At 36.2% G+C, this 26,419-nt stretch overlaps 3 protein-coding genes across 7 annotated transcripts; 1 reads left to right on the top strand and 2 right to left on the bottom strand.

Annotated features, from left to right (window-relative positions):
• Positions 1-1,570: 1,570 nt before the first annotated feature.
• On the bottom strand, positions 1,571-9,955 carry ebag9 (estrogen receptor binding site associated antigen 9). 2 transcript variants are annotated; one of them, XM_081389124.1, is made up of 8 exons: positions 9,781-9,955; positions 8,043-8,123; positions 7,496-7,592; positions 7,030-7,105; positions 5,057-5,215; positions 4,360-4,467; positions 4,077-4,168; positions 1,571-2,899 (listed from the first exon to the last, which is right to left on the bottom strand). In XM_081389124.1, exons 3-8 carry the CDS (start codon positions 7,576-7,578, stop codon positions 2,782-2,784), a joined length of 636 nt encoding a protein of 211 aa, XP_081245250.1. In that variant the 5' UTR covers positions 7,579-7,592; positions 8,043-8,123; positions 9,781-9,955; the 3' UTR covers positions 1,571-2,781. The 2 variants fall into 2 exon arrangements, with proteins under 2 accessions (XP_081245250.1, XP_081245249.1); XM_081389123.1 differs by lacking the exon at positions 9,781-9,955 and having other exon boundaries at positions 8,043-8,314.
• Positions 9,574-24,420, top strand: zdhhc3a (zDHHC palmitoyltransferase 3a). Of its 4 annotated transcripts, none has more exons than XM_081389119.1 (7): positions 9,574-9,749; positions 11,387-11,706; positions 13,029-13,153; positions 13,512-13,608; positions 13,903-13,984; positions 15,752-15,882; positions 22,671-24,420. In XM_081389119.1, the coding sequence occupies exons 2-7, from the start codon at positions 11,407-11,409 to the stop codon at positions 22,890-22,892; spliced, it is 957 nt and encodes a 318-aa protein (XP_081245245.1). In that variant the 5' UTR covers positions 9,574-9,749; positions 11,387-11,406; the 3' UTR covers positions 22,893-24,420. The 4 variants fall into 4 exon arrangements, with proteins under 4 accessions (XP_081245245.1, XP_081245246.1, XP_081245247.1 ...); XM_081389120.1 differs by lacking the exon at positions 22,671-24,420 and adding an exon at positions 18,777-21,819 and having other exon boundaries at positions 9,638-9,879; XM_081389121.1 differs by lacking the exon at positions 22,671-24,420 and adding an exon at positions 18,777-21,813 and having other exon boundaries at positions 9,648-9,749.
• A 329-nt stretch (positions 24,421-24,749) lies between these two features.
• Positions 24,750-26,381, bottom strand: tmem42a (transmembrane protein 42a). Its single transcript, XM_081389125.1, has 3 exons — positions 25,914-26,381; positions 25,581-25,727; positions 24,750-25,501 (listed from the first exon to the last, which is right to left on the bottom strand). Exons 1-3 carry the CDS (start codon positions 26,085-26,087, stop codon positions 25,358-25,360), a joined length of 465 nt encoding a protein of 154 aa, XP_081245251.1. The 5' UTR covers positions 26,088-26,381; the 3' UTR covers positions 24,750-25,357.
• Between the last annotated feature and the right edge of the window lie 38 nt (positions 26,382-26,419).

Raw genomic sequence — 26,419 nt, 5'->3', positions numbered from 1 at the left:
AGTGCTCTCACTTGACGAAACATCCGTAAATAGTTTATAAACTGTCATTTGTTTTAAGATAAATCCTGTAGGCAGCGACAGACCTGCCCAGGACCCAAACACACACACACACACACACACACACACACACACACACACACACACACATACATGTCTGGTTCACTATCTTTGAGGGGACTCTCTATAGATGTTATAATTTTTATACTGTACAAACTTTATATTCTATACCTTTACACTAACCCTACCCCTAAACACCCATCACAGAAAACCTTTTTACATAAAAAAATAAAAATAAAAATAAAAACTCATTCTGTATGATTTATAACCTTGTTTCCTCATGGGGACCTCAATTTAGGTCCCCACGGTGACACAAGTCCACATGAGTCTGTGTGCATTCAGGTTGAAGTCCCCAACGGGATGGATGGACACACACGCACGCACGCACACACACACACACACGTTAGGTTTCCATGCTTCTGGGGACATTCTGTAGATGTAATGATTTTTACACTAACCCTACCCCTAAAGCTACTCATCACAGAAAACTCTCTGCATTTTTACATTTTCAAAAAAGATAATTCTTAACGATTTACAGGAAAACAATGTCCCCGGGCCACAACAAGGTCAAAATTTACTGGTATTACTAAACTTGTGGTGACATTTGGTCCCCATAATATAGAGAATACAAGGACACACACAAAAATGTATAATATAAAATGTATCAAGTATATGAACCCAAGCACTGCTACGTTCAGAAGCTGAGACCAATCATTACAGCAAGTGTGGAACCCTGGGCTGCCTGAAGAACACACAGTAAATCTGTTACCAGATGGGACTTGACTGTTGCATAACATGCAGCCCCACATGCATGAAGTGTCAAGACTGAGCAAATGCTTGCTGTGATGTACTCTTAGCCCAGTCAAACACTACAAATAGCTTTTAGATATGTTCCAGACTAAGCAATGAGGATGTTATGCATCGTAAAAGATAACAGTGTTAATATGCTTTTGTTACACTCTCTCTCAATGCATTTGTGAAGCATTTTTAGTGCATAAGATCTTCGAACAGTGTTTATATACATTTTATTTAATGAGCATGATCCAGAAGTCTTGATTACAAAGACAAAGTCGTGGGAAACCCAAGACAGGTGTGATGAAGATGCGCATAGCTGCAGAAGACAGCATGTAATGTATAATTCAGTCATAGTTTCTTTTCCTCTCTCCGTGTAAGTGGGTCAGGCTGCGGGAGGATTGGTCGGCCGGGGGGGCGTTGCTGAGGCAGATGGGATTATGACATCACATTCTCAGAGCTGGAATATTCCACCCGTCCGGACAATGCGTCTGACCTTGAATATCATAAATGATGACAGCTTCATGATGCTGTTTACAGTTTAACAGTCTGGGTACAAACAGACCAAATAAAGTCTTCTATTGCTGATTATGTTTAAAAAAAGAAAAGAAAAGAAAAAATAAATCTTTACCACAGCACAATGAGCATTTTTCAAGTTGTTGTTGTTTTCTTATGAAGAAATGAGAGAAGATTCGGAAACTCTTCGAGTACAAATAAACCATTGAACAGACATCTGAATGTTTATTGCAGCTAAGGCTGAACAGTGCAAAAGTGTAAAAACAACTTAAAAAGGCATGAGCAAGCATGAGGGGGAAGCATAAATGAAAAAAAAATTGATTTTATTCAGTTTTTCATTGTTTATCTGTACCTGTGGCTCTCATGGCTTCACACTCCTTAAAAATCATAGCATGCAGAGGTTAATTTCAGCACCACCATCATCATCCTCATCGTGTCAAAAAACATGATCAATTTATATATTTTTAAGAGATGGGAAATTATTTAATAATGACTGAAATTCCCTTAAAATGTTTATCTGTGAATGTTTATCTCAGCTAATGCTCTTCTCAGTAACAGTGTCTTACTAAAGATAAAAGATGGTTTGGTTGCCAATTCGGATATTTAAAAATTTCAGCGTTTCCATGACGACCAACCCACATCCTCTTAAAAGAGCTCTCATCAAGTCTCAGTACATACTGTACATCTCTGCTCTCCACTCCCTCTGACAATTATTAACTCTATACACAGATGACCCAAATCATTTTTGTCTTTATAAAAATCAAGATCAAAATATAAGGTCTTGAAGGATTATTCACAATTATCAAGTAAACGGAATGGTAAAGATAGCCAGCTAAATAGAATGTGGAGAGCAGAAACTCAAGGTTGCATAAATCGGTTGATTTTTTTGAAATACTGAGATCACCCATTTCTGGTGAGGTCCAGTGTTTAAAGCAGTTACAAGACTTTGATGAAGAAAAACAGGTGGGGAAAAAAGCAACAAAAAAAACAAATAAAAAAACAGAAAAGAAAACCCCCAGCAAAAGGTAAAAACCAAAAGGAACGGAATTCCTCATCTAAAATTATTCTGGACAAAATCGTTCAAGTGTTATAAATACTGACAGAAAAAAAAAAGTATTTTTCTTTCATCGAGCGCACAGTAAGAACAGTCATAACTGAAAGGAAAGATTGTTTTGTGCTGATTTCTGTCCAATGCAACAACAACAACAACAAAAAAACACAAAGAGACACGCACACACGCACACACACACACACACACACACACACACACACAAATTCTCCCAGGACGGCTGATGGACTAAAAAAAAATATCCGAAAGTGTTGAAGACAGCAATGTAGAGGGCAGGACAAAGGTAAAATGTAATATGAACAGTTGTTTGGCTGTTGAGTTTGAGTGTCCAGTGCGCTGTATTAATGTTATGAAAGTTTGACAGCGATCTTCTGCTCTTTTTTCATCATTCTCTGTGCCTCTTTCTCAATTTTCTTCCTCTGTTGCTCCATGGCCCGTCTCTCTCTCTCAGCCAACTTCTGCTGCCTGAGTTCAGGATAGACAGAGACAGATCATTGTTAATTGACATGTTGACATGTTAATTTCAGTGTAATTGAGGGAAAAAAACACTCAACAATCATGACCGTTCAAATATGATGTGATGCATGATTTATCCAAGTAAAGCTTAATCAAGGACTGGCACAATGCAGTGCAGATTGAATTCATCTGTGCTTGTACAATGACACCTAGTGGACAAAAACAAACAGAAAACCACCAAATTCTCCCTCAGTGTGAATTATGTGCTATTGCCAGGCACATTGATTTTCAAAAGAACTAGTTTCAGTCAAAAGAACGGAAACTTATGACTAGACATGTGCGATATACAGTAATACAACCCCAACACGCATGAGCAAAATGGCGGAACGGCTGAATGAAAACGCACGTTCACTCTCTGACAGCAGATGGCGCTTAAGGAACAACAGAAAGCAGTCGTGAGCAAAGCCGCTGCGCTTTCTGTTTCTGAACGATATTTATCACAGCTTAAACATACTTTTACATTTTAACCTGGACTAAAACATGCCCTAGATATTGATTGAAAATGTTCTGCTTCTCATTATTGTTAATTCTCTAGTTAACATGAACTAACGATGAAAAATACTTCTAAAGCATTATCTAAGCTAATTTCAATTTTGGCTAATACTTCAAAATTAAAAGTTGTATCAGTTAATATTATTTAATGGATTTCAGAGTTCTTTTTGTTATAAGAAAAGTTAGTTAATCTGTTACTTAGGAGGTTAAACATTGGTTCAAACATTGTACCCTGAGGGAGGTGCCGTGTATCAGCATGACAATGCAGCAATACACACAAGCAAGACTTGTGACAGAATGGATTGATGAACGTGAAAATGAAGTTGAACATCTCCCATGGCCTGCACAGTCACCAGATCTAAATATTTTTGTTTTGGAGGAGTCAGAAAACGTTTTCCTCCACCAGCATCAAGTATTGACCTGGCCTCTGTTCTGGAAGAGGAATAGCTCAGAATCCCTCTGGCCACTGTACAGGACTTATACATGTCAATCCAAATTGATGCTATATTGACTGCAAAAGAAGACCCTGCCTACACCATACTAATAAATGATTGGGGTCATTGTCAGTTTCATTGTCCAACCCCTGTATATAAAATTGGGGAACACCTCATAGTCTGCTGGTAATACACCTCACCTTAGCACTTCTTCTGCATCCCAGGATGCCTCTGCCTCATCCTCCCAGGCATTAGTGTTCTCCTGCCAGGTGTCCAGGTCCCCAAGCTCCGCCTGCAGCCCACAGACAGTGTTTTGTGAATGTTGTACAATTTGGTCCAACAAATAAAATGCGATGTGCGTTGATGGAGTGTGTTGCAGTCAGATAAAGAATTATTCTCCATAAATTCTCTCTCTCTGATCTAGAGTGTTAACTGGTCTCACAATAACCGTGTGATTAACATTGTTACTTTTGTATTACTCACAGAGGGCTGGATGAAGGACATGTCCTGAGTGGCGGCTAGTCGGCTGGAGAAACCCGAGGAGCTGTCCGGCATAGAGAAATTCAGAGGTTCCCTTTTCTTCAAGACAATCTGGAAAAAGAGCACAAAAATGTATATACACTACATTATCAATAATAATACAGTTTAGACCATTTTTGGGGTCTGTAAGATAATCAAAAAAATTATTAGTATCAATGTTGAAAACAGTTGTGCTGTTTTTGTGGAAAGCTATGACACATTCCTGAACAGCATTTATTTGAACAGCATTTATTTGAAATTGAAATCTTTTGTAACACTATAAAAGTATATATATTTTTTAAATCTTTTGAACAGTAGAGTATATATTACACAAAAATGGGATTGAGAAGATCAGCACTACCACTGGACCAGGGCTACAACATTTGCCCTGCTTTTCATCACTGTTAGTCACACAAAACCACAAGATTTTCTTGAATTTCTTCCATTAAACTATAAAAGTCTCTTTATTTCAACAGGTTTTAATTTCCACTTGCCCTAACTAATAAACAAACCAAATGTTAAAAAAATTGTATCTGTTGATACTTATTGTTTCGAGAGAAAGCAAAAGAAAGAAATTTCCTAGGACAGAAAAGAAAACGTATGACAAAGAAAAAGCAGCAGATGTAGCAGGAAATGAAGCAGGCCCAAATATTGAACCTACTTTTTGTGTTTTCCTGATAGTGGGAGTCATGTCTTTGAAATAGTCCGGCTCTTCCTCTTCAGCTTCATTCTGTGGAGGTGGAACTATCCCGTTGCCACCTTCAATTTTGATACTCGTGGGAGCTTCCTCATCCCATGAGCTCCACTCCTCAATCTCCGGCTATTTTAATTATACAACAAACAAATTAGTTTAAGTGACATGTGAAGGCCAAGTATGGTAACCCATACTTGGAATTTGTCCTCTGCATTTAAGCCATCCAAGTGCGCACACATTAGGAGTAGTGAGTAGTGAACAGACACTGCAAACAGTGGACACACACCAGGAGCAGTGGGCAGACATTTTGCTGTGGCGTCCGGGGAGTGATTGGGGGTTAGGTGTCTTGCTCAAGGACACATCAGTCATTGCCGGTATTGAGAATCGAACCCACCAGTGATTACCAGTCTGACTCTCTAACTACTCGGCCACAACTGCTCCCAAATATTCACTTATTTAATCAAGCAGAAGTCAATACTAGTAAACAGTCATCTTTCCAGTTTTATTTAATTTATTTATTTAAATTTATGCTTACAAATAATCAGTAGAAAAAAAAAAGTAAGTAAGTCAAGTAAGTGACTTCACATCACCACTGTCCATATGATACAAAAGTTGTGTTCCTAACTTTATCTGGACAATAACTTTATCCTAGAGCTGCTATAAAGCCAAAACACTTTACTTTAGTTTCCTATTATCATTGTAAAGTTGCTTTGAAACAATCTATATTGTTAAAAGCGCTATATAAATGTAGATGACTTGACTTCCAAATGATGCACTAGCATTATAGACGTCTACACTATATTTACGCACTGACCATGTAGTGTATGAGTTTTATATGGTTATTTTGTCACTCAACATCAGTGTCTGATAGCCCCTCCCCCTTCGCTACGTAATTAAAGCTGTGACAGTTTATGTTGCCATCATTACACTTAATTTTTTCGGTTAATTAAGTGCATCATGCGGGTATTTAAAGCTTTTTCTATTGGGAATTTTAGTGTGAACACACTACTCACACTATTTATACTACAAAACGGCATAAAATTGTGCACAAGTACGCATAATATAAAAATATTAGAGCTGCATGATTCTGGATAAATTAAGAACCACAATTTTTTTGTTTAAAATAGAGATCACAACTCTCACTCCCACGGTTCGACATAATAGACAACTAAACAAAATAACCTGTAATTTACGAGAGGTTCTTCTGACAAAAAGTTAATTGCTAGTCTTTTTTAACTGGGTTGAATGAATGATTCAATGACTCACTCATAAATACTTCACTTGTTGCATTGCTGTATGAATCAGCATTTTTGAATGAATCTCTTGAATGAATGATTCAATGACAAATAATTTTTTTAACAGTCACTTGTCGCCATCTACTGGTGTAACAATGTAATGATACAATCTTTCTTTGAAGAGTCAAGTCACTTTCAAAAGGTGATTGACTCTATTTTGATCGCTACCATAGACATCGTTTATATTCGAACTATAAACTTTTATCTCGTCTACTTGTGTGATAATATGAATTGTTGTAACACAGAAATAATGATACTGTGTGGTTAAAAAGACTGTTTATGAAGCTTTTTCATAATTTTACAGCTAGTCAAATGCTGTACAGACATTGCCGGATCATTGTCATTTAGGAATAAGATTACATGGGTGTTTGAATCGAGATCGCAATCTTTTAACAATAAATTTTGCAGCTCTAACAATATACAAGCATTTTTTTTTTTTTTTGGGAAAAGTATGCTCACCATGGCATCTATTTGAGTAAAAACAGTAAAAGTAATATTGAAATTGAAATATAACAAATAATTTTTTGATGGATAGAACGTTTTTTTGTAACAATGTAAAAATCTTCACTGTCACTTTTGATCTATTAAATGTTGCTTTGCCATACTGTAAATAAGGTTTTTTCTTACAACCTATTTTTCTCTGACCTGCTTTGGTGAAGAATAATCAACTGTGGTCGGGAGGGTGATCTGATCCCCACTCAGCTTGCGTGACCTTCCAGTCCTACGTTGACAAAAGACAACAGTCAAAACACAGTGTAGCAGAGGAAACTCATTACCACAGCATCACTTCTGTAAGAGACACACTCTAGATCCTTGTCATATAACAGTTGCCCTAAGGCTTCAGACTGACAATCTACAATATAAATCTGCAAACAAATCAACAAAATAAATTAAGGTTACACTTTTTTAAGGTGTCCGTGTTACAGTGTAATTATATATTAAACTACTGAGTAATAATAAACTACATGTACTTACTATAAGATTAGGATTAAGATTAGGGTGCAGTTTAGGGTTAGTTGCATGTAATTTAACACAATCTATAGTAATTACTATAGTAACTAAATGTAACAAGGACACCTTCAAATAAAGTGTTTCCGAAATGTATACCCACCTGCAAATCAGTCTTTTCACGAATGAAAGGATATATGCCAAGCAGGTGCATATTTTAAAAAGGCGAAACTGTGTGATGGCCATGTTGTGAGTGGTATCTGAAGAGAAAAGAGAACACAGAGGGAAAGGGGGATGTATTAAATCATAATTTCAAAGTAGAAACATATCAAGTTAAAAATAAATTAGACAAACAACATTGGCAATCCAGACATATGGATTATATGATGGCACTGAAAGAATCCATGTCCAAGTCCTTGGACACATATGTTATTTGCAGGATTTGCAAATATTCTGTTCCTAGGTTTAAAAACTAATATGATCCATGCATTATATCATGCAGATTTTGTTTCACCCATTTTGGCATATTGACCTTTACCAGAAACAATCAAGGAAGCAAGTGAACTGCAATAGCAATTGCTAATGTTAGCTATAGCCAGCTAACTGAACAACTATGTTGCCTAACGAGGTTACTTCGCTTTAGTTTACATTCACAGGTCTTATATGGGTAAATGAATTATAAAATGGTGCAGAACCATCTAGTTACTCACCCGTCAGGTCAATTAAAGAGAGTTGATATAGGTAGAATCATAGCACGGGGCTAGCAGTCTGATGCAAATACAACACTTGATCTGTGCAGATGGGACGAACAGGGAGATTAGTGTGTTTTGGCAAAGAAAGAGTTTAGGAGAGCAGAACCATCATGAATAGCGGCTGTCAAGACGGTCAATCTCATCCATATTACTCTGATGCAGGCAGCCATCGTCTCTTCATTGTACCACCTCACGTCACACCAACAGGGAACTGGTCTGGAGTCCGTGCCGTGGGTTGCCAGGTTGGTCGCATAAAGTAATTTCCCTGGGTTAAAACTTGTAATACATTTTTTTGTGTGTGTCAGCAAAAGACGAAAATACACAATTTGTACTGGAAAATGTTGTTTTTGCACAAGAAAGAAAAACACACCTGTTCATACTGGTTCTGTATCTGTGCCCCATAGACCAGTGATATAAACGCAAAAAGAATTAACCAGGGTTCTTTTGAACGAATACTTAGTCACGTTGTTCTTTCAAAGAAACTGAAATATTAAATAAAATTACAATTTCAAATAAAATCATCTGTATGGTTTTGTCAAACACTATAATTTTGCTTAACAACGTGGTTTAGAATGCAACCTGGCAACCCTCATGTTAGGCTCTTTTGCGCAAATTTTAAGGGACGCTTTAAATTTTCAGCTATAAGAGTCCATGCTTGAAAATGTACTTTTTTCTTTCTTTAAAAAAAAAAATATATAAAAAAAAATAAAAAATAAATAAAAATCGTAATATCATTAATCAAATCTATCTATCTATCTATCTATCTATCTATCTATCTATCTATCTATCTATCTATCTATCTATCTATCTATCTATCTATCTATCTATCTATCTATCTATCTATCTATCTATCTATCTATCTATCGCACACTATTAGTACCAGTTCTAAATTAGCGATTAAATTGAACTAAATTGATTTATTTATTTATGTTATAAATATATTATGTTATATTTAGGATACACACAATCAAACGGTGTTTTTCATGACACTTCTAGCTGGCTCTGTCTGGGTTTCACAGATATAATGCAATGCATTATCAACGGCCCACATAATATTTTACTCAATATACTGAGTCGATTTAATATACACAAATGAACTAAGAGGCTAGAATGGCTACCAGCAGTCTTAACATATGAGCGGAAATATGAAGTTAACTCTATTTGGCGTGTGTGGTTTATCTAGCGATACCACGAGGAATCTGTTACTTTTCTCTCCGCTGGACAGGACGAACCAATCACAGTCGTTTATGATGACTTAAAGGGCTACATTAAAAAGTCATTTTACAATACGTTATGGAGATGATATGCATTTGTGTATCTGATTCAATTTTTTATGAAGTAAAGGTTTTAAAGGATTATAATTGTATTAGTACAACATATATCCAATAGTATAAAAACAACCAGAGATTTGAATGCGGGTCAATGGGACATTCTGCGTTCAGAGCCTCGAAGCGCCCCCTGATAAAACAACTCAAGTTTCAGTCTCTTTGGCAACGCCTAGCAGTCCAGTGATTCATTTTCTGGAAGTGGTTTCCATTTCGAATCGTGATCCAGTTGCGCCTCCAGTGAAAGCAAGGGAGGTGTGGCTATCAGTTTCTCCAGTGAAGGGAGGAGTTGGCACTGCACAAAAATGCAGCATTTCACCAGCCTCTGTGCATTAATCGGGTAAACCACTTTTTATTGTATTAAAACTAACCTGGAACATGTTCCCCTGTTAGTGTGATCCATGCATCATTGGATCTTCTCGGCCTTGGTTGGGCGAGCAAACGCGAGGAGCGCCAATGTCGCCAAATATGTGAGTATCGCCATGGCCAGGTAACGCAGGTTTCTACACACAGCTGGCTGATTGATTTCAGTGTTGTTCAATCAATATCGTGTTATTATTAACTGCCATTAATATTCCAATGAGATGTAAGTAGATGATAAACAGTGCGCTTTGGATGCTGTATGTTATTGCTGATGTCTTGGCAGTTGGCACAGTCAGTGCGTAATTTACGCCATTGTGTTACTATGTCCTGTTTCAGCTGCTTTGGCTTGTTAAACCAGATTTTGGGCTGATTATTGAGGTTGATTTTGAAACGCATAATGATAATGCTAAAAAAATGTCTGGCACTCTTGAACAGTGCTTGACTGTCTCATTATGGACTCGAGTAGATAGGAATGTAATCAGTAGGCAGAAAAGTTGGATGTAGTATTGATTTCTGGGCCATAACAGAAAAAAAGAGAGACTGGGACTACAGTGTGTCCTCTACTGACATTGTTGGTTCTGCTCAAGTGACTTTATCAGTCAGACTGCAGCTCCCATACTGCTGTGTCCACTAAATATGACCTTCTGTATGTGTCTCCTAAACCAGTGGATCTCAAGCTTCTTGACTCCAAGTCCACCAATTATCAAAGACAATAGTTCAATTAAATAAAAAAACAAGTTGTCTTTGGTACTTCTGCTGAAACGACAAAACTGCTTGTTTTCAAACTTTATTTACAGAAACGATTAAAAACGATTAAATGAAATATTAAGAAATAATTAATAAAAAATATTAAATTCCAGAATTAGGGCCTAAAGGTGATGATACACAGGGCAACTTTTTGAGCAATGTTGCCGTCAACGGGCCACCAGATGAGACACAGGGCCCACGACCGATCTAAATGATCCAGATAGAAATTTATTGCCCATTTTCAACTGGAAAGTGCCCAAGTAACAATCGCTCGGCATGATTGCCCAGCAACATTGCTCAAAAAGTTGCCCTGTGTATCATTACCTTAAATGTTAATTACTAAATGACTCCAGGCTTTTGTTTTATTTTTACACTAATTTTGACTTTTCTAGTAATTTGTGATGACATGGTTTTAAAATGATTTTTTATGACTCCAATAAATGTTTTAGCGCTTGAATGAATTTTATTCATTAAAATCATCCATCTTTCCGTCCATCCATCATTTTATTAATTTGACTCTTCCATGTCTAGAAATCACACTTTTATACATGAGGTTTTCCAAGACTGGGAATTCTGGTTCTTACATAAAAATGACAGTTGTTGAGTGAATGATTTAAATAAGAAATATCATTTCTTTTTGACTTTTGTTTTAGCTTATTTAAATGCTTCTTTTGTCTTATTTTAAATAATTTTAATTCATATTGCGGTTGCTTTGGACGTTTTCTGTGATCCACTGTCCTCACACGTCTATACTTCTGCTAACCATTTGGTTTTGTGAACTAAAAAATAGACTGTGCACAAACTTTTACTATGAAATTAGACTGTTTCATCCAACTTTGACTCCTTTTTCCCCCATCATTCCGACAGGATGGCATCTCTGTGGTAGGATGAGAAGTCCAGTGCCGCGCTTCAGGGACGTCGAGAGGCAGGCCGGTGGCCAGCAGCCCGCACAGTGTCTTCCTCCCTGTCATGAGCGACAGAACAACATGTGGTTCATCAGAGATGCCTGTGGCATCGTTTGTGCGATCATCACCTGGTTTCTTGTCTTCTTTGCTGAATTCGTCGTGTTGTTCCTCATGCTGATTCCATCAAAGAACCTCACCTACAGCCTGGTGAACGGCACCCTGTTCAATAGCCTGGCCTTCCTTGCCTTGGCGTCTCATTTCAGAGCCATGTGCACAGACCCGGTGGGTTTTACTTACAGCAATAAATGCATGCTCTTTCGGTTGGGGAGACAACATCCCCATTATGAGGCAGTTTTATACAGTATATAGGGGGAATTATAGCGCTATATGTCACATACTAATAATAATACAATTTAATTTATACTTATAATTGACACTTATATGTATATATTATTTTTAATAATAATGTTATGTTTATATTATTATTATTAATGTTTTAATAATAATTAAAATGTTAATTATAATATTAACATATTAAAAAACAACATAACATTAATGTTTATGGTAAGGGGTGTTACATTTCCCGACACACGGTCTAATCGGTAGACCAATCACAACAGACTGGAAAAAAAATGCTGCAACAATGTAAATTATAAGAAAATATGTTTTTTGAACATCATGTAAACATAGACCCCGTAAACAGAATAATTAACATGTAAATGAGCATAAAAGGGGCCCATGACAACTCCTTTTACATCCTAGATATAAAATTAAAAGTTATTTGAATTCAGTCGGTGTCAAAACTTTACACAGCAGAATAAAAATACTGGACATAAATGTCATCACTGTAGCATTGTTGCAATTTAAAGGGATAGTTCACCCAAAAACTCACCCTCATGTTGTTCCAAGCCCGTAAGACTTCCGTGCATCTTCGGAACACAAATAAAGATCTTTTTGATGAAATCTGAGAGCTTTCTGTCCCTCTTTAGACAGCTACGCAACTGACACTTCAAGAAGTTCATAAAGAGATCGTAAAGCTAATCCATATGAATTGAGTGGTTTAGTCCAAAATTTTCTCCATCACATTATATGATGAACAGATTAAATTTAGGCTTTTATGCAAACACAAACATTCATCAATGCACACATCAGTTGTGGTAAACGGAAGCTCAGGCATGTTCAGTTGACGTGCGAGAACCAATAAGCTTCATTCTCGTGTGTTACGCAGCACGTTTGAGCTTCTACAAGAACCAGTGAGGTTCATTCTTGTGTGTCTTCAGAAAATTTGGACTATACCGCTCAATTCATATGGATTAGTTTTACAATCTCTTTATTAACTTTTTGAAGCGCCAGAGTGTCCGTTGCGTAGGCTGTCTATGGGACAGAAAGCTCTCAGATTTCATCAAAAAGATCTACATTTGTGTTCCGAAGAACTTAAGAACAAAGACTTATGGGTTTGGAACGACATGAGGGTGAGTAAATAATGCTAGAATTTTCATTTTTGAATGAGATCTGTGTGATGTCTGCCCCCAGTCTTCCCTAAATCTTCAGCAGGGTGTCATAAACTATTAAAATGTTACTGAAGTTGCCTGATGCTTTCTTAGGGAGCTGTGCCAAAGGGCAACGCCACTAAGGAGTACATTGAGAGCTTGCAGCTGAAGCCAGGCCAGGTGGTTTACAAATGTCCCAAGTGCAGCAGTATCAAGCCGGATAGAGCTCACCACTGCAGGTGAGAGAGGAACATATGGATGGAGACATATAGATTCCCATCCATCCATCCATCCATCCATCCATCCATCCATCCATCCATCCATCCATCCATCCATCCATCCATCCATCCATCCATCCATCCATCCATCCATCCATCCATCCATCCATCCATCCATCCATCCATCCATCCATCCATCCATCCATCCATCCATCCATCCATCCATCCATCCATCCATCCATCCATCCATCCATCCATCCATCCATCCATCCATCCATCCATCCATCCATCCATCCATCCATCCATCCATCCAATTTTCAGCATTAAAGTGACTTTCATCTCTTTTCTTTTTCCACCCTTCCTTTCAAACTCATTTTAGTGTTTGTAAGCGCTGTATACGGAAGATGGATCATCATTGCCCTTGGGTAAACAATTGTGTCGGGGAAAATAACCAGAAGTACTTTGTGCTTTTCACAGTAAGTACTAAAAAAAGTCTCATCCTGCACACTTCTAAAAATACCACAAACAGAGTTGTGTTAGCCACAGGTTGTAAGCATTTTGCAAAGTGTTGCAAAGATTCAGAAGTAGTCTTGGACTTCCTGATATAAGATAAGAAGTTTATTTAAATTGTATTTGGTAGTATGAATAATATTCATTTGATTGTAATCATTTCACTAAGGATTTAATTGTAAATTTTATTTCATATTTCATTCAGATTCTTTGAAACCAGCACTAAAAACATATAATGTTGATGATGATGTGTTTTTCAGATGTACATTTGCCTGATTTCTCTGCATACCTTGGTCATGGTGGTCTTTCATTTTCTCTACTGCTTTGAAGATGACTGGACAAGTAAGTGAGAAAAGCAGGTTATTGTTAGCAAGACCGATAACTTGACCCCCAGTGACCTCTAGATGACAGGGTTAGATGACAAGCATGCAATTTAGAATGTTGTCTACTGGGAAAAAGAAGTCAAACCTTTGCAAACCATAAGTACTTCTTAAAGCGACAGTACACCCAAATATCAAAATTCTGTCATTTAATCACCTTCATTCCAAATATTTCCAGTACATTGTGATTAATATACTGGTCATTTTTTAATTCACTTACAATGTAAACAACGGTTTTAATATCCAAAAAGGATGCAAAAGCACCATAAATGTATTATAAAAGTAGACCATAGTCTGTGTGCTTGGAGAAGTTGATCCTTTGGTGTGAGAACAAAAAAGTGCTGCTATGCCGGGCAAACAATATAATGCAAATGTAATGTAATGCCACTTTTATTGGTACTAAAGAGTGGTCAAAGGGCAGATAATGAAGAAGGGGAAGTGATATACATGTAAGCAAATGTTGAAAGCTAGATTCAAACTCAGATTGCACAGATGAGCGCCACGGCTCGATGTGTTTGAGGACGTGTGCTAGCCTCCCTACCACAGCTCCAGTGACACTTTTATATGACATTTTAATTCAACATTGGAATTTTTTTTACTTGTGTTTAATGTTGAGAGTGTGTGCTGGTGAATATACTCTCAGCACTATTGGGAGGTTTTTTGAAAATCACCCTGTTCAAATGATTTTCATCATAACAACCATTTTAAAAATTGGGACCAGTAAGATTTTAAGTTGTAATTTTTATTAATCAAGGATTCATTAAAATGAACAAATTGATCAATAGTGACAGTAAAGACTTTTACACTGTTGCAAAATAAATAAATAAATACATTTCAAGTAAATGCTGTTCTTTTGAACTTTCCATTCATCAAAGAATCCTAAAAGAATTATCACTGTTTCCACAAAAACATTAATCAGCACAACTGCCATACACAAAAAATGAACAATACACAACATCCAGCCAATACATCTAATAATACACAACATCCACAATATCAAAGCTTAAAATATTCACATTTCCTAGCCCTTATTCAAAAGACTTATTGCATTTGGTACAAAAGTTTGTTTATTCTGTATATTGCTTAAATTGACGAGATGGTAATAATTCAAAAACATGATTCAAGGGGTGTGTTGTGTCTCGTTATAGTCAAAGCTTGTCTCTGAACAGCAATTTCATATAATTGATGGACTGACTTTAGCTTGGATCCTATGATTTTACCTTCTACTCTTGTAATTCTGTTTAATTTTACTTTATTCACAGATGTAACTCGTCCGAACCACACAGTTATGTTATACCCTAAAACACTCTCGATCAAACTAATATAAACTCTTTGCAGAACAACCTGACTTCTCTGAATATTTTCTCAATTTCCTTAGCAAGAATAGCCTTTGATTTGCTTTCCTACAGATAAGATCCACATTATCAGAGAAATTCATATATGCCAAACAGTGTAATCAGTGTTTTCAGACTGGTCACCTGAATGTTGCTAACCTCGCTTAGCTAAAAGATAAAACCTCTTAACCCATGTTCTAATGTTTAGATTCTTCCAACCGTGTTTTGTCCCAGTTTGCACATGCAAATCTAGATGCGTTGCCAGATATCCATGCCCGCTAACCCTCTTCTTTCCTTCTAGTTACAAATAATTTATAGATGTGTTAGTAAATTGTATAGCTTGTCTTAATGCCGTGTGTGTGTGTGTGTGTGTTCCCTCTCCCTTTTGACCCAAGAGTGCAGTTCCTTCTCCCCTCCAGCCACTGTCATCCTCCTCATCCTCCTGTGCTTTGAAGCCCTCCTCTTCCTCATCTTCACCTCTGTGATGTTTGGCACCCAAATCCATTCCATCTGCACAGATGAGACGGTAAGAGATCGCTTCTTTAGGCAGTGGGCGAATGTGGTGGAGGTAGTGCTTGTGGCCTGATATGCACTGTTATTTTTAGGTTAATGTGTGGACAGTTTTACCTAAAATGCGATTGTGCTTGAAGTGAAATGTAACACATATACAAGAAGTATAAGTAGGTCATTGTGTATTGAATAGTAGTGCTAACATACATTCATGCTGGTTATTTGTTATGTACCGCCCCTTGCTAGTAGAGCTGCATGATTCTGGATAAATTAAGAATCATGATTTATTGTTATTTTTTTAAATAGAGAAATTACAATTCTGAATAGACAACTAAACAAATTAGCATTTCATTTAATAGAGGTTCTGAAAAAAAGTTGGGATCATTTAGGAATAAAATCGTGTGGGTGCTTCAATCATTTAATGATTAATCGTGCAGCTCTATTTGCTAGTTATTATTAAAATGTACTGTATATTGGTGACATGATATGATAAGATCTCACATATGAGTCCAAATGGTCCAGTGCTGTGGACAACATACTTGCACGACACATGATCTTGTGAATTTCTAGCAACTGACCTGGAAAACACCACCCACATATATTCTTGTGCTAAAGATGCAACTATATCCTTTAAAACGTATTTTAAGGAGGATGCTATTTGACACTGCCATCAGATTCTCTTTGATGGACTACAGTGGTGTATGTATATACTGTTCACTAGATGCCTTTGATAATTGCAGGTGTTTAGCATCTGCTCAGAATATCATACAATCATACTACTTTTCTGCAGTATATACTCTACCGTTCAATTTTTGTAATGCTTTTATTCAGCAAGAGTGCATTCAATGAGTCAAAATGACAGTAAAGACATTAGCATTGATTAGAAGTTTTTTTTATTTGAATTAGAAAATTGTGTTAAAAAGAATCTTGGTTTCCACAAAAAAATATTAAGCAGCACAACTGTTTTCAACATTGATAATAATAAGAAATGTTTCTTGAGCACCAAATCAGTATATTAGAATGATTCTGATGGATCATGTGACACTTAAAAGGGATAATTCACCCTAAAATGAAAATTAAGTCATAAATTAATTATCCTGGTGTTGTTCTAATGCCGTATTCCCTTCTTTCTTTTTAGACCACAAAAGGAGAATTTGTATAAAAAATAAAAATAAAAAAAGTCTCCCTCGCTCTCGTACATATACAGTAATTGTGACCAGCATCCAGCTTTGTTCTGTTAGATTTCTGATGGATCATGTGACACTTGGATCATGTGATCATGTTAGCACAGCATGTCACTCCGTCTCGCCCAGAAAAAGCACACAAGTGAGAAATCAAGACTAACAAAAGCGCGACACGCATACAATACATGTACCTTCTTCTTTGAGGTGAATATATCCGTTGTATTGGTCATAACAAGAAGTTATCGCGTTCCCATCATCAGACAAACGGAGTTCCAGTCTGGAGAGATATAACTCATTGAAGAAAGTACACGGATACTTTTTGGGGGATTTCTAGGCATTGTTTCATGTTGCGTTTTTGTTAATATTGATTTTGAATTTGAATTTATTAGAATTTTTATATTTATTCTTAAATTTTTACTACTATGTTTCTGTTGTTATATTTTTATGTGAAGACCTCTGATGCAGAAGCCTCTATGCAAAAGCCACCTCTGTCAAAAATGAGATAATAATATTGAGTGAATGCTCTCCGCACATAGTATACATTCATCAAATACTTTAACTTCAAACTATTATATTTGGGGATATTTAATTGCTTTACTTACTTACTATTAACTACTTACTTACTTTACTTACTTACTAACTATTTACTTTAGTTAAATACTTTAACTTCAAACTAAGATATTTGGGGATATTTAATTGATTTAATCAATCAACGATACCATTGATCAGCATTACCAAACGTGGACGTTCCACTAGAAACAAACATTGATGTATTGTTTTAATTTATTACTGTGAAGCTGCTTTGATACAACCTATGTTGTGAAAAGCGCTATATAAAAGAAAGAAAAAAAAAAAAAAAAAAAAAAAACTCACTAAATCCCAGCCTTAGCCCATTCAGAAATGCCAGTACTTGGGTAGAAACCTATACATAGGAGCCTGATAAAAATGTTAATATTAAACTAAAACTTTAGACGGACTTAGAGGCTTTTGCATCTGAAGTCTTCATGTGTGCACTGGAAGTTTCAGTACCAAGGTAAATTCTTTGTGTTTATGCACACTTGGCAATAAAGCTCTTTCTGATTCTGATTTCTGATTCTGAAAATTCAGCTTTGCCAGCACAGCAATAATTTCAATCTTTCAATCTATTTTAAATTAAAATAATATTTCACAATATTACTGTTTTTACTGCTTTTTGATTAAACAACATACAAAACATTACAAAATCATACCGACCCCAAACTTTTGAATGGTAGTGTATATTGTGTGCAGTAAGCATATTTCCCACAATGCAGTGCGTTCAACTTGACCTTCCTTTCTCAGATTGATGAATGAACTAAAATGACTGCATTTAATATAGAAAAAAAAAATTAACAAAAATATTTCCAAGAATAATACTAGATTTTAGTATTATTAGAACCATCAAAATATAATTGTAGCATACTACATTTTGAAATACATACCATTACGTAATGCATTGTTTCACAATCTTTTTATAAAATAAGTGGGAAGTATGCAGTGTACAGTATACTGCACTGAACTAAGCAGTATGCTAGTATTTTATTCTGAACATAAACTTATTGGCATGATTTTTCATTATGAAAATCACTTATCTCATCTAAGATGAAATATGGTTACAGTTCTGTTTTATGGAATGGGTCAGTTGTTCTTTTCCTCTTGTTTTGTAATATTCACACACTCTGAAGTCTCGGTTATCTCTTGTTTTTAGGGCATAGAGCAGTTGAAAAAGGAAGAGAGAAGATGGGCTAAAAAAACAAAATGGATGAACATGAAGGCGGTATTCGGACACCCCTTCTCGATAGCATGGTTTAGCCCATTTTCCACACCCGAACACGGGAAAGCTGACCCCTACCAGTATGTGGTCTGAGCTCAGGAAGCTTTAAGCTAGAGACTCGAGTGCACTTGGACTGCCCTTAAAGAGCGTCTTTTAATTAATCCGGACTTGAGTGGAGCATTTACCAGTGAGACTAAATCACCTTCATCTTCCTTTGTTTTTCAGGGAACAAATCATTGCATATCCATTTATTCTTGCCTCTATTTATTTGAATTAAAAACAGAAAGTGGAAGCTTCATGTCGTACTCTCAAGCATCTCTGCCTAGCTACACTGAAATAAAGATGAATCGTGTAGATTATAGAAGCCAATTTATGCTAATATAATCACTATTGTAATCTCTTCAGAATGTTGCTAAAATGATAAACTACTTTCTGAAATACCTTCTTTTAATTCCTTATACATATCTACGATATAAAACCCATGTTCTTTCCTGGTTAACGGCATAAGAGCACTGACAACCATTCACTAAAAATGATTATTATACTTACAGACACGAGACATTTTTAAAGGGCCATTTACACCAAGGGTGAAATCGTACCATAGATACCATAACGATATCTATAACTATAAAGTTTTAATAATTATTGTAATCAGGGCTTGACATTAACTTTTTTTCTCACCAGCCGCTGTGGCTAGTTGTTTTCCAAAGTTATTAGCCACTCAGCATTTTCGCTGGCCACAATTTTGACATTGATTCCATGGGTAAAACTGACATAAAGATATTTTTGATATTATTTCATAATTTGACAGCAGGTATATTAGGCCGCTGTCACTTTAAGACCTGACACACAGATCCATTATACTGTTACACATGCGTTGTCTTTATCAACGGTTTACATTCATTTAAAACATAACTGACTGTGTTTACGTGAATACTCACCAAGACTGGCATTTTGGCATTATTTTGTGTATATTTGACTGTTTAAGTGCAATAAGCAGCAGAAAAGAACTCAATTTAGTACTGAGAGACGCCTTTATATGCACGCACTTTGAGTGTGAGCATAAAATCTGCGGGAATGAGTAAAATTATGCGCAATACGCACAATCTCACACCAAAATTAAAACCCTGTAACAGCAACAATATTCATCCGGAGCAAATGAAACGAGTGAGTGAGGGGATGCGGGTTCGTGTGTCAACTCACTATCGGAGAGATAGAGAGCGAGAAAAGTGCAGCTAGTATCGTGTATCTATTCTGCGAAAATGAGTATTGGAAGCGTTTCAGATATTTAAGTATCGATATGCATCGAAAAAAAAATATTTTTGACAACAGTACATTGCACTTGGTTTATTTCAGATGCCTTTTTAAAAGACTACAGTTGAAAAATGGATTTATTATATGTAAAATTCAACCCACCAAAGTGGCTAGTAGGAGTGACTGCATTACACGCCAATGCCATTGATGAAATGGTGTTAATTTCAAGCCCTGATTGTAATACTAGGAGAATAGGGAAGTCTACACCACAGCTGCTGTATAATTATAATGACATAGAGGAACAATGTTGTTGGAATCACTTTCAAAAATTTTTTTTTTTTCCAGCTGATGAATTACAACAACAGCCAATCAGAAACCACATGACTTTAAGGAGCTCAAAAATTTAAAGCGGCAGATGATCTACCTGCCATGCGCACTTATAATAAACAGAATTATCATTTGTTGGTGTGGGTGCCAATATAATTATTGTTATGGTTCTTGGTGTGATCAGGCCTTAAAGCGGTAGTTCGCTCAAAAACGAAAATTCGGTCATCATTTACTCACCCTCATGTCGTTCCAAACCCATAAGACTTCCGTTCATCTTCTGAACACAAATGAAGATCTTTCAAATGAAATCTGAGAGATTCATGTCCCTCCATTGAAAGTCCATTGACCCAAAACTCTGATGCTTCAAAACATTCATAAAGAGATTGTAAAAGAAATCCAACTGAATCGATTGCTTTTTATTTTACAATCTCTCTATGAATATTTTGAACTGTCAGGGTTTTGGGTCAGTGGACTTTCGAAGATGAACTCTTTTGGGTTTGTATGGAAAAACATGAGATAACAGCATTTGCATTTTTAGGTGAACTATCCGTTGAATATGGGTTACAGACTTTGGCTTTATAAAAAAAAATATATAGGAAATTGAATAGGGGTGTAAATATTTGTTCTGACAAAGCTTGGATTCTAAATGATTCTTCACTAAATGATGCAGTCATGACATCTGATCACAATTTGGTTCGATTACTTTTGATTTTTCTGATTGGAAAAACTTTGAAAATGGTAATAAACAGAAATGTAACTAAAGGGACGGTTCATACTGTAGTTGAATATTGACACAGTGATCCACCAGTTTTTGCATTCACGTGTATTGTACAACAGAATTTAACATGATTGGATATTATTAAATAATAAATTCCATAACCAGTGCATTTTCAGATCATTTTTACACCCCTAAACCATAACAGTGAAAATAATTTCATTGGAATAATTATTTTATAAATGTACAGACTCTGCATTGAGATATTATACATAACATTTTGAGTGATAACAGCACTTATGGTGCTCCATTACAGAACAGAATTGCTGATTTACTTGGTATGTTTCCATAAACCTGGTTTGCAGAAATGTATAAGAAAGAAACGGGCTTAAGAAATTGTGGGAATTTGACCATAAGATCAACTACATTTATATACAGTATATGAAGAATTTTAATATGTTCTATGGCTTATTACATGAAAGATAAATTGTGTTTTCGACAACTTTATTGATTCACCATTGTTGCCATTGTTTTGGTTAATTGCATATATTTGACATTTTATTAATATACATTTTTGTTATGATGAACGGATGATATGTGCTTGAACTTTTAAGTATGTATGAAAAAGACAATCATTCTGTTCTTCTTTGTCAAATGGTGAATTAAAAACCTGAAACACTTGGTCATTAGTGCTTAATGTAACAACGTATCGCTTTTAAAGTGTCTGACTTTGGATTTCTTAAATGCGCAACCGCAAGCGAAACCATCTCTGCTTCTGAAAAGTCTAAAATTGTATTACAGTAAATTCAGCAGCTGAAATTCTATTCGCATTGCAAAATCACTGTGTTGTAATCTCTCAAAGGGTCTAAATGTTTTCAAATTTGCTTGGTCTGTATCTTCCTGTCCACTTCCTCTGTCTTTATCACTAACCTAGTTTCCCCAAACAGTCTTTGTAAATTTCTTTTTATTCTTTCGTGTCGTCTTATGAATGGTTTCCTTGCTCAGAAATATCCAGCCTTTGTGGTTTGGGGAATTAAAATGAATCTAAAAACAACTAATTATATTTAGTATTAAATCAGGCTGATGTCCCTGTTTGATTGGTGTGATGGAGGTAAGCTTTGATTGCTATCGCTATAAAGGCCGTTCAAACATTCAATGTGCCTTTTGCCTGATTGCATGCTTAAAATAGTCTGTTTTTCTTTTTCTTTAGATACACGCTTTGGATTGTGAAGGCATGCTGCATGCTTCATGTGTTTCTGATTATTATTTTTTCCATAAAGTGACAGTTGAACCATTTCTTCCAGTTGGGTTATCTCTCATTAAAGATTACACACGCAGGCGCATGAGTAAAATAAATCACTTCCCATTCCTTTTTTTTAACCATGGTGGTAACCATTTGCTTTCCTTTTCCGTTCACTTAATGGAATGTACGTTTTTTGGCACTATGGATGTTGTTTTCCATGCATATATGGATTATAATTATCTTTCAACAGACACAGAATCACAGATGTGTTGTTTTTTTCTTTTTGCAGGGTATTGAAAAGTTGAAGCGTGAAGACCCTACATGGGAGAAGACTCCATCCTGGGAAGCTATAAAGTCAGCTTTCGGAGGCCCTCTTTCTGTGGCCTGGTTGAGCCCTTTCACAGATCTCTCGTGCCAGAAAGATGCTTCTGCTCCTGTTCCCATGTTCCCACAGGGTGAGATCATTGAGGAAGATGTGATTGAAATTCCTTTGGAGCCTTCTTCGATGTAAAGGTGTTTGCTGCTTAATTCCTGACAACTGAAATGACACAATTGGACTTGGAAAGAGACTACTGTGAATATTTGAATTTTACTTCTTCTTTTTGTTTACCTCTGGAAACAGCATTTATGTACTGTACCAACGTGCCTTAAAACAGTATTTACAACCAAAAATGCATCTCACTCTTTTTAAGAGAAACTTATGTTATGCATAGAGAGATGTGATTAGCTGTCATTAGCTCATTAACATGTACTTCATTATACAAGCTGTTCCTGGAGCAGTCTACACTCCTGGGCAAAAACAAAAAAATGGCTAAACTAAGCTTTTAATTGTTTTAACCATTAATTATTGGTCAGGATATTAGCAAGATTTAAGCAAATTCACTACTTAAAACGCAGGAAAACCATCAAAGAGAGAGTGAAGTTTTTGATAGGAATATGGGAAGTTGTGTGTGGAGTGATGGATCACAATGAAACACGAGTCACATGGTGATGCTCCAAAGTCCTGTCTTTGAAAATCTGCTGAGAAATCTAATAATAAATGCATCTCTACCACAGTGAAGAAAGAGGTGTCATGGTGTGGGGAGCCTTTTTAGCTGCTGGTATTGGTGAGCAACTTCACTGTGAAAAGTCATTTAATGCTTTGGAGTACAGGAGAATATTGCAGAATGGCTTGCTTCCCACAATTGAAAAGTTGATATCTAAAGAGGTATGATCAGATGTTATTTTCGACAATGCTCTTGCCCAAATTGCAGAGACAACCAAGAAGTGTCTTGAGAACAAGTACATCAGGCTCATGTTTTGGCCTGGTCAGAGTCCAGATTTAAACCCTATAGTGAATATTTGGTCTCACGTTAAACTCAAATGAACTGGGAGAATTGTTTCAACTACTCATGAACTGCTTGAAGCCATTAACATTGAGCGGAACAACACAGACTCTTCTTCCTGTAAAAAGCTGTCTAAGTTTACCCACATGGCTTAAACATTTGAAGAAAACCGAGACAAAGGGGTACATACAGTGTTTGTGCAATTCTTGCGAATTTCCTGACCAGTGAATTCTTTGTGATTAAAATGGTTAAGACCACTAAATATTTTGCCATTTTTGGTTGGACCTTTTTCTTTGCCCGGGAGTTTATAATTTTAGTTTTGGTTAAAAAAAAATTGTATTAAGTAACTGGAAGATATCTTTTTTCCTATAGGACCTTTTTAAGATGTATCATCACAGTTAAAAAAAAATGATATAATATCTCTAATGTTGCCTTAATGTTCTACAAGACTCTTAAAACTGCCTGACATTGAAACAGGCATAAACCCATGAATATGCAAATTCTGGTGCAGTATTTGATAATATAAACTTATGGTGCTCATTTGTAGACCTGTTAAGACTGTTCCATAATTGTCAAAAACACATATCAGATTTACCATCCCAGGATCTGATTGATATATTTCTTATTTTTATTGTTCTATGTCATATCTTTCTTTTTCAATGTATTTACGACCTTTTAAAAAATAATAAAAAAATACTTGCGCATCTTTCCATTACAGGCTCGTTGTTTGTTATATTTTGGATTTTTTTCCATTACCTGATGTTTCTCATGGCTGACTTGGTAGTACCAAGTCAATTTTCAGATGTGATTTCTGAGCAGAACACATTGTAATGGCCAGCTGTGCTCAACAGATGCTGCTTTTGTGGTTGGGTTTAAAATAGAGTCCAGGTCAGTGGTTTGCTCAAAATGACACACAATAGAAGAGCTTTTCATTTTAAAATACATGAGGATTTTTTTTAAGCATATTTTGCTTATCAGGTGATATTTAATCCAACTATAATTTATATGAACTAAAACAGTGTAATGTATGATTATTAAAAAATGTAAGAAAATGAATGTATCTGAGTGTGCATCCTGTTCACTACTTGGTGTGCACATTTAAATAGATTTTACTTGGTAAGACTTAGAAAAAAAAATGTATCAGAGAAACATTAAGTTTAGCAGTGAAACAAAATGAGATCCACAGCTGTATTTGGTCAAATATACAGAAAAAATAAACCCATTTAAAAAATAAAGAGTGTTTGTGTATCAGCATTATATATTTACAAAGTATGACATACATATTTAAGGTAGCAGTAACCAAGAGTATAAATGAATTTATTATAAACTTGCATAATGTGCCCTTGACGGCTGAAGTATGCATTAACCTACATGATTGAGGCAGGACTGTAGGCACAAAGTGAGACACATTTCAAGGCTTTGCATCGTGTCATTATTAACATTACCATGATGCACATAGCACAATAATAAATTAACCACAAAGATCTTAAAAAAACAATCCCATGACAGAAATACAAACATTCAGCATCATATCATACAGTTGTGCATAGTTCTTATTAGCTCAGTAGCTTTACATGGTTTACGTTACACACCATCTGACTTGATTGATTTGACTTCAAGCATTAGATAAGGCAATGTTTGTGTTGTTCTGTCACTCATATTTCTTATCCACATTTTCCTGTGGAGCCTGAGGAGTCGATCCATGCAAGACAAGAAGCCCTGTCAGGGTCAACACGATGCCAACCCACCACAACGTGGCATGCGTTTCGCCAAAGATCACATGTCCAAGGAAAGCCTGGGAAAAAGACAATGCATATTAAATGAGTAAGTAGCTAGTTTCTAAATATGAACTTGAGGGGTTTGAGCAATCTTACAGAGAAGATAAAATTTGAGGCAGTGGTGGTCACAGTGGCCCGGGCAGAGGAAGACGAGTGTCGGAGGGCTTTGGCGAAGAAGGTCCACATCACAGCATTGCAGGTGAACAGAAGACCACCACAAAGCAGCCGCAGAGGTATATGTAACTGTGATTAATGACAACATTAAAATGACATTATGTTCATTGTTCATTTAAGGTGAGACACTACAGGCAAAAAAAGTGTTTTTTATGCATTTGTCAATATTGAGATTTTGGCTTTTCATAAAGTGTAAAATCAATCAACTGGGGAAGTATGGTGATATCTATTATCTATTAATAGAACACTTCTTACCCAGTCACAAGCTGTGGTATCAACTCCTGTAGTGTTTCCCTGTCCATCTATCCAGATCAGCCCTGTTTCACACACACCTTTCAGATAATCAGCACCCAAGGACAACTTAGCAGAAGATGATGCTAATGCTGCCAAAAACCCCGCGATCAACGCATAAAACACCCCAGGCAACATAATTCCAGCTCGGTCCTAATGCCTCACCCAGACTTGACTATGGTAACACCACTACTTTACCACCATCTTTAACATTTTAAGACATCAAATGATAATGAAACTACTGTGCATCACAGAAATAGGTAGAACAGGTAGAGTGACAGTCAGCATGGATCACGTTGTCACTAATGGGCGGGACTTAAAAAAATAAAAAAACATGCACTGTTGACCTAAATAAAAACGTCGTCTTCACCCAGTGTAATTGCTTTTTAATGTTGAAGTGTCATTACTTATGTGAAAATTATCACATAGACCACTGTTGAAAAATATGTAGGCGTCATGTGATGCGTGTT

Source organism: Scardinius erythrophthalmus, assembly GCF_964197995.2.
Source record: "Scardinius erythrophthalmus genome assembly, chromosome: 16".
NCBI classification, from domain to species: domain Eukaryota; kingdom Metazoa; phylum Chordata; class Actinopteri; order Cypriniformes; family Leuciscidae; genus Scardinius; species Scardinius erythrophthalmus.
The sequence above is the reverse complement of the archived record's forward strand: the minus strand, read 5'-3'. Positions and strand labels throughout refer to the sequence as shown.